At 36.1% G+C, this 12,129-nt stretch overlaps 1 protein-coding gene across 1 annotated transcript; it reads left to right on the forward strand.

The window, feature by feature from the left end:
* The first annotated feature begins 276 nt into the window (after positions 1-276).
* Positions 277-9,325, forward strand: LOC111234364 (complement factor B-like). Its single transcript, XM_022762411.1, has 18 exons — positions 277-399; positions 913-1,113; positions 1,201-1,386; positions 1,510-1,689; positions 2,150-2,236; positions 2,583-2,722; positions 3,497-3,641; positions 3,733-3,864; positions 3,950-4,057; positions 4,289-4,423; positions 5,900-6,000; positions 6,282-6,414; positions 6,667-6,805; positions 6,974-7,050; positions 7,783-7,883; positions 8,066-8,201; positions 8,566-8,615; positions 8,770-9,325. The coding sequence occupies exons 1-18, from the start codon at positions 342-344 to the stop codon at positions 8,941-8,943; spliced, it is 2,283 nt and encodes a 760-aa protein (XP_022618132.1). The 5' UTR covers positions 277-341; the 3' UTR covers positions 8,944-9,325.
* The last annotated feature ends 2,804 nt before the right edge of the window (positions 9,326-12,129 follow it).

The following is a 12,129-nucleotide window of genomic DNA, read 5'->3' on the forward strand; positions in this document are numbered from 1 at the left end:
TAATATTTGAATGCACTACCAGTTATTTGAATATAGTAAGTCAAAAATATAGTTAATTAAAGGTGCTTTTCGTATTTCTACAGTATATTAATCAAGTTGGTTTTAATGAATTATTTTTATTTTAATCTTGAGGTCTTATGCAATGGTAAAATTTGGTGGAAATTTGTTTGTTGTGTCATAGAGTATTGATCCCCTTCTATTTATCATAAAGTTAATAAGTACCAGGATGGTCTTTTATGGTTCAGCCCTACTCTGCAAACATTGCTGTCCATTTTGCAATAAATGTAAGGCTCCTGCAAAGTCCTCTCATTTTTATATTGTTCCCCAGTTTATGGTTCACCATGGGATTTTCTGTCCCCTGGAGCTGGTTTGCTGCTCTTTCATGTGTCCTCTGCATGGGTAAGCTAATTTTTTCTTTAGATTTTAAAATACATATATATTTTTTTTATATGTTATTTTGAACTTTCAAATGTGTCAAACACCCATGTATTTATATTTATAGTAACCTATAACTAAGGCTGTTTTTTGTAAGATATAATAGAATTGACATAATAAACTTAACTAAATAATTTACGACAAAAATTTTCAAAACAAATGTGTGTAATTTGTCAGTAGCTTTAAGGATTGAAATAAAAATAATGTATATTGAAATTAGGAAAATTAAATAGCTGTTGAAAACCGTTATTAACAGCAATTTCAATATTGACATTAAAATTTCAGTGGGAAAAATACCATCCTACATTTCCCCAGTCAGAATGTTTGTTTTCTGAAATCTGAAATTTTCATAAAAAGTTTTGTTTAGTCATCACGTAATACTACTCACTTTATGGAAACAATTCTATAATGTCTGGCTATGGAGGGAGCTTCCTAAAATCTTGGCCTCCATGGCCCAAACCTGTCCTTTCTTTTCAGGAGGTGAAGTTTGGTGTGAATGCACAGAGGAAGGTATGGAAATTGAAGACGGTTATTACTCACTGACCAGGCAGCTGCAGAGTGGCAGCATGTTGTTCTACAGTTGTAAAAAGGGTTACTATCCATACCCTGTTCTGACCCGCACGTGCCAGCTTAATGGCAAGTGGAGACCCGAAAAGTCTTCGCCTCAGATATGCAAACGTGAGTTATGTAGTGATGACGTTTCTCCGTTTGCTCCAGGCTGACTGCTCAACATGACAACTTAGGTGCTTTTGTTTTGTTTTGCAGTGGTTGAATGCCCAGATCCAACTGTGCTGGAGTATGGAGATGTCTCCCCTCCTCAGGATAAGTACTTTGTTGGAAATGAGACCACGTATGAGTGCTACTCTGGACATAGACTGCGAGGCTCATTCAGACGTGTTTGTTTACCAAACGGGAAATGGAGCGGCTTCACTCCCATCTGTAGCCGTGACTGTATGTCCTGAACAGCAATCTGCTTTCTTTCTCACTCTCCTTTGTCGTTTCAAGGTTTGGGATACACCCTCATTTGTAACTTTTGTATGTATGAGTTATCTTTCGTCTTTTGTGTTACCACAGCAGGAGATAACTGTCCTGATCCTGGTGTCCCAGCTGGTACCATGAGAGTGGGGAACCTATTTGGAATTGGTGACAAAGTGAAATACAGCTGCAGCAATAATAACCTGTTTTTGGTGGGGTCAAAAGAAAGGACGTGTCTGGAGAACGGCCAGTGGACCGGCACAGAACCAGAATGTTACTGTAAGACAGAAACCCACACACACTGTTTTTTTTTTTGTTTTTTTTTTTTTAACAACAACGTGTGACATTCCCGGAACAGCTATAAGCACTGTTTTACTAACTAGTTTTGATCAAGCAAAGTGAGCTCGACTTAGTTGTGCACTCTTGTATTTTGTTAACAGTATTAACATTTAGACAAGTTCAGGTTTTGTTCCGCTGGTCTTGCCCTTTCAAAAATGCAGCCACCTGGTTAGTGGTAGGAGGTCAGTGAGGCATCATATCCTACCAACAATAACTGGTTTGAAGAGACCAGCAGATGCATGCTGATGATCCCTGACCTGCTTCCAACATTTACATGCTGCCTGAAACTACTGAGAGCTAATCCCCAGTCCCTGCGTTGATGGGCGAGAACTTTTACTTTTACCTTGTCGCAATTAGGCCTTTTGCAAACTTCTGTTATTGTGGCTTTTGCTTCTTGCAGACAAACACACCTATGACAGTCCACTGGAGGCCTCAGAGGCATTTGGCAGTGCAATCAAAGAAAGCCTCACCACTTTACAGCCCAACGGTAAGGAACTAATATGACAAATGAACTAATGAACTAATGATGTTCATGGACTAATATGATTGTTAGCATTATTTAATAGCAATGCTATATGGTCATTTATGTTATAACAGCATGTTGAGAGGTACATTTGTTAAGTTAGTCAACAAACATAAAAACTCACTCTTCTTTATAAGGACATAATACCTTATTTCTGAACATATTAATCTAAGAAACTGTATAGGTATGAATGTTTCCCTGTAACAATGCAGAAGACACTGCATGGTCTTCCGTGATGATTTTGTCTCTAGGCAAAAATGGCATTTAATGTGTATGGCAAAAGTAACAGTATTTCTAATGAATTGTGCAGGTAACGAACAGTCGGGGAAAAATTTCAGGATTTCAAAAGATGGGATACTTAACGTGTATATTGCTGTGGATATTTCTGAGAGCATAACCGAGAAAAATGTCACTGATGCAAAAGATACTATCATAAAACTTATTAAACGGGTAAGAAACAAACAGCTCTCCTTTTGATTAAAAGTTTTACACAGTTTTTTTCATTGTTATTGTGACAGAACTCTCTATTACAATATGCTGAATTTGCAGTTAACAGTCACCAACATTCTCCTGGGACTAGAGATATATTGGGATTATTTTGCTAATTGTGGGCTCCGTTTAAAAGATGCATATGGGGTGAAAGTACAGACTGTTGCTGATTGGTGTTGGCAATACATTTGCTGAGTTGATAAAACATGTTAGAAATACTACTTATTGTGACCAATCTCAACATTTAGTCAATCACTTGATCTTATAAGGAATAAAATTAAAATGTTAGAGTTTATATTGCCAGTAGCCTGGGTCAGAAATGTCAAATAGATATTTAGAAACGTTTACACACTTTTAGAAACACATTTGGCACGCTGTACACGTAACATGTAGCTACACAATCTCATTCCATTTGGTTGCCAGGGCAACAGCTCCTTAGAATTAAATTTCATTATGAATTATACATTATAATCTTGATTGATGTTTCTTGGCAAGAGTCCCTTGGCTTGTTGTCAATGCACACTATGGGATACTCTTTCTACTGATAAATGAATCAATTACTCAACAAAATAACAACCATAAGCAGTTTGATACATAAGGAGGTGTTGCATTAAAAAAACATGTGTCACAGCAGCTCCACAAGTTTACATGTGTTTACAAAGTTTTGTCAAAATGTGAAACAATATTAAAGATCATACACCTTATATTTAACTAATCTGCTTCATGTCTCCACAGATTGCCAGCTTTACTGTGTCTCCAAACTATGAAATCTTCTTTTTCTCTTCTGAGATAATTGAAGTTGTCAACATTCTTGATTTTTTGCAAAACGGAGTACAGCCAATAACAATCATTGAAGCCATTGAAGCTTTTGAAATAGGCGGTGAGTCAAACAGATCAGAGATGTTGTTGAAAGCTCAAGTTTTGAATACATGGTTTGATCTTAATGTTTTACTGTGTATTTGGACTGAAAGACCACAACACTGCTGGGACAGATCTGACACTCACCTTTGAGACCTTCTTGTCCAAAATGGCTTTCATAAAGGACAGAGTTGGAGAAAAAAATTTTACAGAACATCATCACATCCTCATGCTTTTTACAGATGGTAAGTTCAGCCAACTTCAGGGTTTAAATATCAAATGCTCTCTATGTTGTACATGATTTTAACACACTGGTGTCTTTCATTGCAGGTGCTTATAATATGGGAGGTTCGCCTTTACTAGCTCTGCAAAAAATAAAGAACATGGTATACATGGACCATAGAAGTGGAGAGAATCATCCAAGAGCAGAATTTCTTGGTGAGTTTTATGATATATTATATGATTATATGATTTCTGTTGCTATATTCACTTTCATCATTAGGCCTCACTACCATTGTTCAGATTTTTCGTTACAGACACATGCTATATGATTAGTAACATTATTGAATTATTATACAGTAATGCCTTGCTAGCAGCTTGAGCAACAGAATGTGTTTTAATGCAACGGAGAGACCTCAATTTATCCTGTTATGTTTCATTCTGTTACAGACATTTATGTTTTTGCCCTTGGAATTGAAGTCTTTGATGAAGACCTGCAGCTACTCACAACAGGGCTTGGTGGGAAGCATTACTTCAGATTGGATCAGATTACAAATTTGCAAAAGACCTTTGATGAAGTAATTGGTAAGGGATCTCAGAAAGTGAGGGCAGAAAGTTGTATTAATCTGCTAACATGTTTGAGTAATTTCTATTATTAGTTCAACTATACTGTGGGCGTGCATTTGTGTGCTAATATTTACCCTTGATTTCATCTCCACCCTCGAATTTGACACAAAGGAGGTATATGATCATAACTGGCGAGAAAAACATGCTTCTCTTGTTTCCTAAAGTGGTTAAGAGCAGGCAAAATCATCCTTCTTGATCTCATGGTGTATATGATAAAAGTCCAACACCACTGATGTTACATGGACAGATACGATAAAGTCACCCACTGGATCCCATTGATTATATACTTATACAGATCATATATCTATCTCAATCAAGAGAATTGACCATTAAAAAACGTCAAACATACACAGTGTTCCCATTAAGAAGAATAACACTTAAAATCTAAAGATGCCAATGTTAGTCTGCATGTCTTTGGTAGAGAAATGAAATATCTAAGCAACTATTGTCAGGACATTTCATACAGATATTCATGGTCCCCAGAGGATGAATCCTAATGACTGTGCTGATCCCCTGACTTTCCCTGTAGCACCACCATGAGGTGGACATTTTGGTGGTTCAGAGTGAATACATTGAAAACTGTGTGATGGATTGCCATGAAATTTGGTTCACACATTCATGTCTAGCAGCCTCAGCTGTACCTTATGTTTAGTGCCAAAAAAGCACATTTTATTAGACTTGGTGTTAACCTGTGTTCTATATCTGGATATATTATCTGAATAACGACATTTAATCCACAGATTTTTGCACCTACATCTTTTATTAATATGATCTCAAAATGCAAAGCAATTAGGACAGACTGTCGGACTTGTCAATATACAAGGCACATTTCAGGTCAAGGGACACAATGCCACAAATAGACAAACAATTTCTAAATCAGTTTTTACTGTAGCTTATGTCAAGCTTGCTATTTGATTTTGCGTATTTACGTGTGTCCAGTACAAACCTGAAGCTAGGGAGGGACTTGTCACGGATATTGATTAGCATTTACAATATCCAGTGGCACAGAATGTGTATTATGATGACATATATTTGGCATATAACAAGAAATAATGAACAGTTAACACAGGGACAAAGGATTAAAACTGGGAAAATGTCATTTTCATTTCATGGGGCTTTTAAGATAGCAACAAGAGGCGGTGTTAGATGACCTTTAACCTGACCTTTTTTTGTTTTCTTAAGGTTGTGATCAAACTGTACATCTGATTGCAGTGCAAGCCTGACCACCTCCAAATGTTGTCTGGCTGAAAAATGTGAAATATTTTTTGAAAAAAATTATGTCACTCTGAAAAAAAGCCTTTGCCAAATGAATATAATGTTTATTGAACCTTTACTCTATACTGATATAACCACGTATGTATTTGCATCAATGAACATAAGAAACTTTGAATTACTTATTTGTAATTACTGTGGATTTTTTGTTTTTGCATGCAGACGAAGACGCTGTTATGGGTCTCTGTGGTCTTCACAAGGCAATAGACAGCTACGGCTACAAGAGGGAAATGTATCCATGGTCAGCATACATTAATGTCGAGGTGAATGTTTCAGTTTTTCATTGAACCTTATAATTTATTTATGAAATAAGTCCAAATATGAATATCACAATACGTAACATAATTATTTAGGCATGAGAATGGCCAAATGTCTTCACTCCTCCTAAAGCTAAATACTTGACTTAGTGACAATACAGTGGATTCAGAAGTAGGATTTTTGGCCTTGTTTTGTTTTTGTTTTTTTTTGCTTCCTACTTTTGAGTGTTATATGTTATATAACTACTAAACTACAGTATGTATTTATTTATCATTTAAAACTTAAGACTGGAGAATCAAAGACGAGATGCCTTGGCTCTCTGGTGACCGCGAAGTTTGTTTTGACTGCTGCACACTGCTTCAAAAGAAATGATTTACCTGAGCACGTCACTGTTGAGATTGAGGATGGCCATGGCACAAGTAAGCTTACTCAAGCCTCTTCTCTTCAGGTATCTGAACATGACTTCCGGCATTTTAGCTATCATAAAAACAATCGGAGCAGTATCTAATTCAGTTTTTTGCTTTCAAAATGGATGTTTCTAGTTTTCGAAGTCAAAACCTATGCTTTGGTCCAACATTTTGATTTGAAAAATTTGTTTGACAAAATGTTCTGCTCTTCACTGATGACAGTAACAATTATACTAACACTTTCTCATTTTGTCTCTTTTACAGTGAAAAAAGTTAAAAATTTTTTTCTTCATCCACAATATAATGTTAGTGCTAGAGTGGATCAGGGCGTGCTGGAGTTCTATGACTATGATGTGGCTCTCATCGAACTGAAAACAGCTGTTGCAACCACCTATAAATCTAGGTCGGAACTGGTGTCCCACAAATACTGTCATTATTAGTTGGATTTGATGATTTGATTAGGATTTATTGATAAAACAGTTCTTACTATGAAGACAATATCCTGTGTTACAAATTGTTCACTTGGAACATCACCCTCTTCATGTCAAATTGTTTTTGGTATCTCATTCAGAACTATTTGCATACCTTGCACCTTGGAGACCAATATTGCTCTTAAACTGCCCAAGAACGCTACCTGCCAGCAGCAAGGTACAGTAACTATACCAACATGCTGCAACAACATCACATAGCTTGGTCGTCATGAATGCTAAGAAATGTAGAACAGGGTGACATTTCATGAACTGATTTTTTTATCTGACTGTTACCACTCAAAAATATTTGTAATTTTCAAAACAGCGGGCCCTTGTCTGGTAGCAGACAGAGGTAATCAAAAGCAGTCCTCTCATTTCTAGCTGGCGGCTCTCAACCAAATAAGAACTGTCAGTGGTAGATGTTTATCTGCTTTGGTTAACTAGCTAATTGAAATAAGGTAATATTAAATGTTCATAAGCAATAAATTGAAAATTGAAAATAAAAAAAATTGAAAAATAAAAAAATATTGAATACTTATGAGTACTTCATTAATACAACAAAAATAATAAAGACAAAAGTTTTATATTTCATATTCATATAAAACAAGCTTTACAACTGCATTATATAATATTGTCAATCATTATGCTACAGATGCTAAATTCAGAGGATTTATAGTTGATGCCAAATGCATTATTAATCACTTAAAATGTTCTTATATCACCTTGTAATTAGCGTGAGTGTGGTCAGGTGTGTTGTTAAGCATTTCTTTATTGTTATTAAATATACCACTTAGAAATGCTAAATAGGGGGAGGTTGCCAAATTTTCTTCTGTCAATTTAGTGGCCTTGCATTTAAAATGAATATCTATAGGACCTCAGGTTACTGTATTTTTGTGTTCTCTAAATACAGAGGAGCTTCTTTTAAAGGATCGTATTGAAAAGCTCAATTTCCTGACCAAGATAAAGTCTTCAGTAGAAGAAAAAGATGCCTACATTCACCGTGGTGATACTGTGAGTTTTAAATTACTGAGCTTCCCTTGTGTGTGTGTGTGTGTGTGTGTGTGTGTGTGTGTGTGTGTGTGTGTGTGTGTGTGTGTGTGTGCGCGCGTGCGTGTGCCTGCTTTGTTCACTTTTCACTTAAAATCTAAAAAGTCACTTTGAGCTATTGTTCTTCTTCCAATTCTCCAATGCAGAGAGATGCATGCATCAAGCATGCGCTACATGCAAAAACGATAATAAGAACAGATAAGGCAGAGGTTGCTGTGACTGATAACTTCCTGTGCAGTGGTGGTCGGACCATTGATTATAGAAGCCATATAGCTTGTACAGGTATGTATTCTGTTTTTCATGTATAGAAATTATTTCCCTACTTCAAGAGGAGCTGATAGTTTTCCCATAAACATTTTTTGAATTGAGCTAAGCTAAACTAATTTCACCAAAATACATGCAGACACATTATAAAGGCATTCGGTTGTGTCTTATTTCAGGTAAGTAAGGAAAATGGCATAACACCCCAAAACAAAAATGCAGTTTAATTTCCAACATTTTTATCTTTTCCAACCTCAGTTATCAAGTAACACTTGCTTTTGAACTCTTTATACATGATGAAAAGTAGGTATGTTATTCAATTTATGAAAAACAGTGGTGTAGGTCAAAAACTGAAGCCTATTATTTTCTGTATTTTTTGGGACAGGTGACTCTGGAGGTGCTGTTTACAAGGACTTTGAACATCGCACTGTTCAGGTGAACAGTTGTTCTTCTCCATGCATCCAACATTATATCACAAATGAGCAACATCTTGTGGCAAAATATTTCCAAAATAAAAGAAAATCCCTATAAATTAGGTTATGTAATTTGACATTGTGAATTGTTGTTGACTTTATGATTTCTTTCACAGATTGGTGTGGTCAGCTGGGGAAACAAAAAGATGTGCTCTGGGGGAAGTCTCAAGGAGTCAGATAGTACCTCCCGAGATTTCTTTCTTAATCTTTTCAGGGTTGTCCCCTTCCTCAAATCAATCATTGGAGTTACCACGAGTGATGGGTATTCATCACTTACCTTTTTGGAGTAAATGTATTTACATACTGTACTTTGTTTTGCCATTTCATTGATATGATTTGTGTATTGTATGTGTACTGTATGTTTAAAAACATGTTATTTTGCTTATTGATCGTTTATCAGACTGAGTTCAGAATGAAAAAGGTACAAATAAAAATATTTAAAGAATATAACATTTTCTCATTAAAAGCATACATACATACCGTATATACATAGATGCATATTCACAAAAAGGCAAAAAAACACCCATTACCCATTCTCAAAAGGTAGTCAGTGCATGTAAATAGTTACTAGTTATGCTTTTCTTTACTTTATCCAGTCTGCACATACATTGATTCAACATGTTCAGTGATCAACTAGTGTGTAAAGAAGTTAATAAATCAGCATTGACCTGGGTCTAGATTTTTTTTTGAAGAGAAAACTAATCCAAATGGTTAACACACCCTGAATTAAGGTCTAATCTATCCATTGTTTGTGTTTCAGTGGCTATTCATATAATATTGCTGACTGTTAGGTCAGTGTTTCTAGACCACCAGCAGAATTGATTTATGTTGTGTTGCTCATGATATTTGTATCATTGTGAAAATTGACTTGTACTTGCCAGATAAAAAAAAAAAACCTGGAACAGCCAAAACAGACATTCCTTTTCCCCGTTTTTTTTTTTTCTGTAGATTTTCCAAAAACCTTTACTAAATCATTGTATACTGTATATTGATAATGCAATATGAAATTACCCTTTCTCTGCTAGACATTAATATTGGCCCTACCTTGGACCATCTGCTTTGTGCCTGATTTAAAGTTTATTTTTGATCAGAACAAAACAAACAAACCAGCTCCTGTAGATCGCAGTCTCCAGTATCACAATTCTCTTATTAACTATATACATATACACATACATACATATATGAATTATACATGTATATATACTTATATAACTTCACATATATAACTTGCACATTGTTCGCTGTGTCTATGCGGGATTTGAACAAGGAAACTTTACTTAGAAAATCATTTGAAGAAGAAATTCTTCTTATCATAATTTACATGACACACTGTTTATGCATTAACAATCACAGGTTATTAAACTGTTTCCTTTTTTCAGGCCTTTTCCAAACCTGCATAAAAAAGGAATGACTAAAAGAATTACTACAGCACTTAAAAGGTTTCATCAAAACTCTTTTATGGATGCTCAGCTCTGCTGATAGAGCCGTCCAGCTCCCCCTTAGGTCAGTGACTCAGGGCTCCTTTCCAGCTCTCTGTGCAGCTCTACGCAATGCGGACACTCAGTCTGGCAGCATGCCAACTTAGATCATTCAAACTGGATTTAATGGAAAGTTAAGTTATTTTTTTTGGTGTATAATTAAGTTTTTTCTTTCTCTCTGTGGCTTTGAGATGGAAATGAACTGAGTTTCTCAATCATTGTCCTGTTTTTATAGCCCACAAACAAACACAGCCATTGCATTACGAATGATTTGTTGTGGTCAAATCCAGTTTATGGTTTCAAAATCATGTTATGTTACTTTGTAACTGTGATCTGTTGACCATTATGCTGTCAGACTTTGCCTCAGTGAAAACTTACATTTAGCAATTCTCTTTACTAATGCATATTGGCTAAATGTCCAACATCAAAGAGCAGTGGTGGATTTTCAACATCAATGTTAGGTTTTCTCTGAGATGGTGAACCTTGTACGTAAGGGAGTGTCTGCCTATGTGTGTGTGTGTGGTGGTTTGTAGGGTCAGTGATGTACTGGCTTCCCATGGGAACATTCATCTGGTTTCCCTTTAACTAAATGGCAGAGAGGGAGGAGGTCAGTGGGATGACGAAGGGAGGCAGAGGCAGAAGAAGACAGACTGTGTGAGGGGAGCTGAATGGGAGAGGCTTAATTGAATGAAACTCTCTCCTGGTCTCAGATGCTGTAAACAAAGAGGAAATTTAAAACGAGACTGATTTCTTATTGAATCCCCCTGGAGGGTTCAGGAACCTCTCTGTCTTTTCTTTTATTATTTAGAGCATCCCCTGATAATACAGACGTCCTGTACCCCACCTTCAATTTAAACAATGCAGGAACAGTTAGACTGAAATCAAGCGACATCTAAACTGATTAGCAGTGTACGGATAGAGCAGCATGCATGAGGACAGTATATTCATGGCAGCCCCCCCCCCCCCATTCCCTATTCAACGCTAGCACACACAGCATATTCCTGATGAAGCATCCTACTGTTTAAACTCTGGCTGATCTGTCTCTATGTAAGCCCTAAATCAACCTTATGGGCCATTTTAGAAATTGCTACCATTAAGAACTGCACACATACACTTTCCCCCTATTTGTGCTCAGAAAAGCAGGTCACGCTCACAGGCAACCATGGTTTCTGCTGATCCTGACGCTTGAATATGATATTATAGATGGCCGAGGAGATCTCCCTTGGCACTAAACTGTAATGTCGAACATTCATCTGGATAATCTGACATGTGTCTGAGCTTAGTTTGAGAAATTTGATTTAACTTGGGAACAGTCTATTTTTTTCCTGTTTATTTCCATTCACCAATCTTAAAGGAAAACCCAGAAATTTAAGGAAAATATTTGCTTTTGCAAGATGTAAGAGGTAAGATAGATTAGAAGAATGATATGAAGCCACCACGAGCAGACAGTTAGCTTAGTTTAGCACAAAGACAGAAAACGGGGAAATATCTAGCCTGGCTCAGTCCAAAGGTAACAAAATTCACTTACCAGTATCTCTAAATCTCATTCATATGTTATATGTAGTTTGTGTAATCAGATATAAAACATGTTAACTGTGAGCTTTAGCGGTGGCTAGCTAACTTCTGTTTGTTTTCCCCTGTTTCCAGTCTTTATGCTAAGCTGACCTGCTTACTCTGGCTTCGTTTGTAGCTTACTGAAATGAGAGTGACATTGATCTAACTCAAGAAAGCAAATCCCAAAATGTCAAACTAACATTCTTTTAATTAGTTAAAAAAAAATTTATTCAAATAAAATAAATAAATAACTGTACACATGAATGTTATGTTGTTATCATGTGCACTATAGAAATGCATGTTGACAATTTGTCAATTTCTGAATTTCTTTTGTAATCAAAGTGTTGAGTCATTTGACACATTTATCAGACCAATTTTACAACTTTTTCTTCTTTTAAAAAAAAATAAATCTATCAGCCTATTATTGTAAGTAATGGAGTCCTA

This window comes from Seriola dumerili, unplaced genomic scaffold, assembly GCF_002260705.1.
Source record: "Seriola dumerili isolate Sdu_G_001 unplaced genomic scaffold, Sdu_1.0 BDQW01000449.1, whole genome shotgun sequence".
Taxonomy (NCBI): Eukaryota; Metazoa; Chordata; class Actinopteri; order Carangiformes; family Carangidae; genus Seriola; species Seriola dumerili.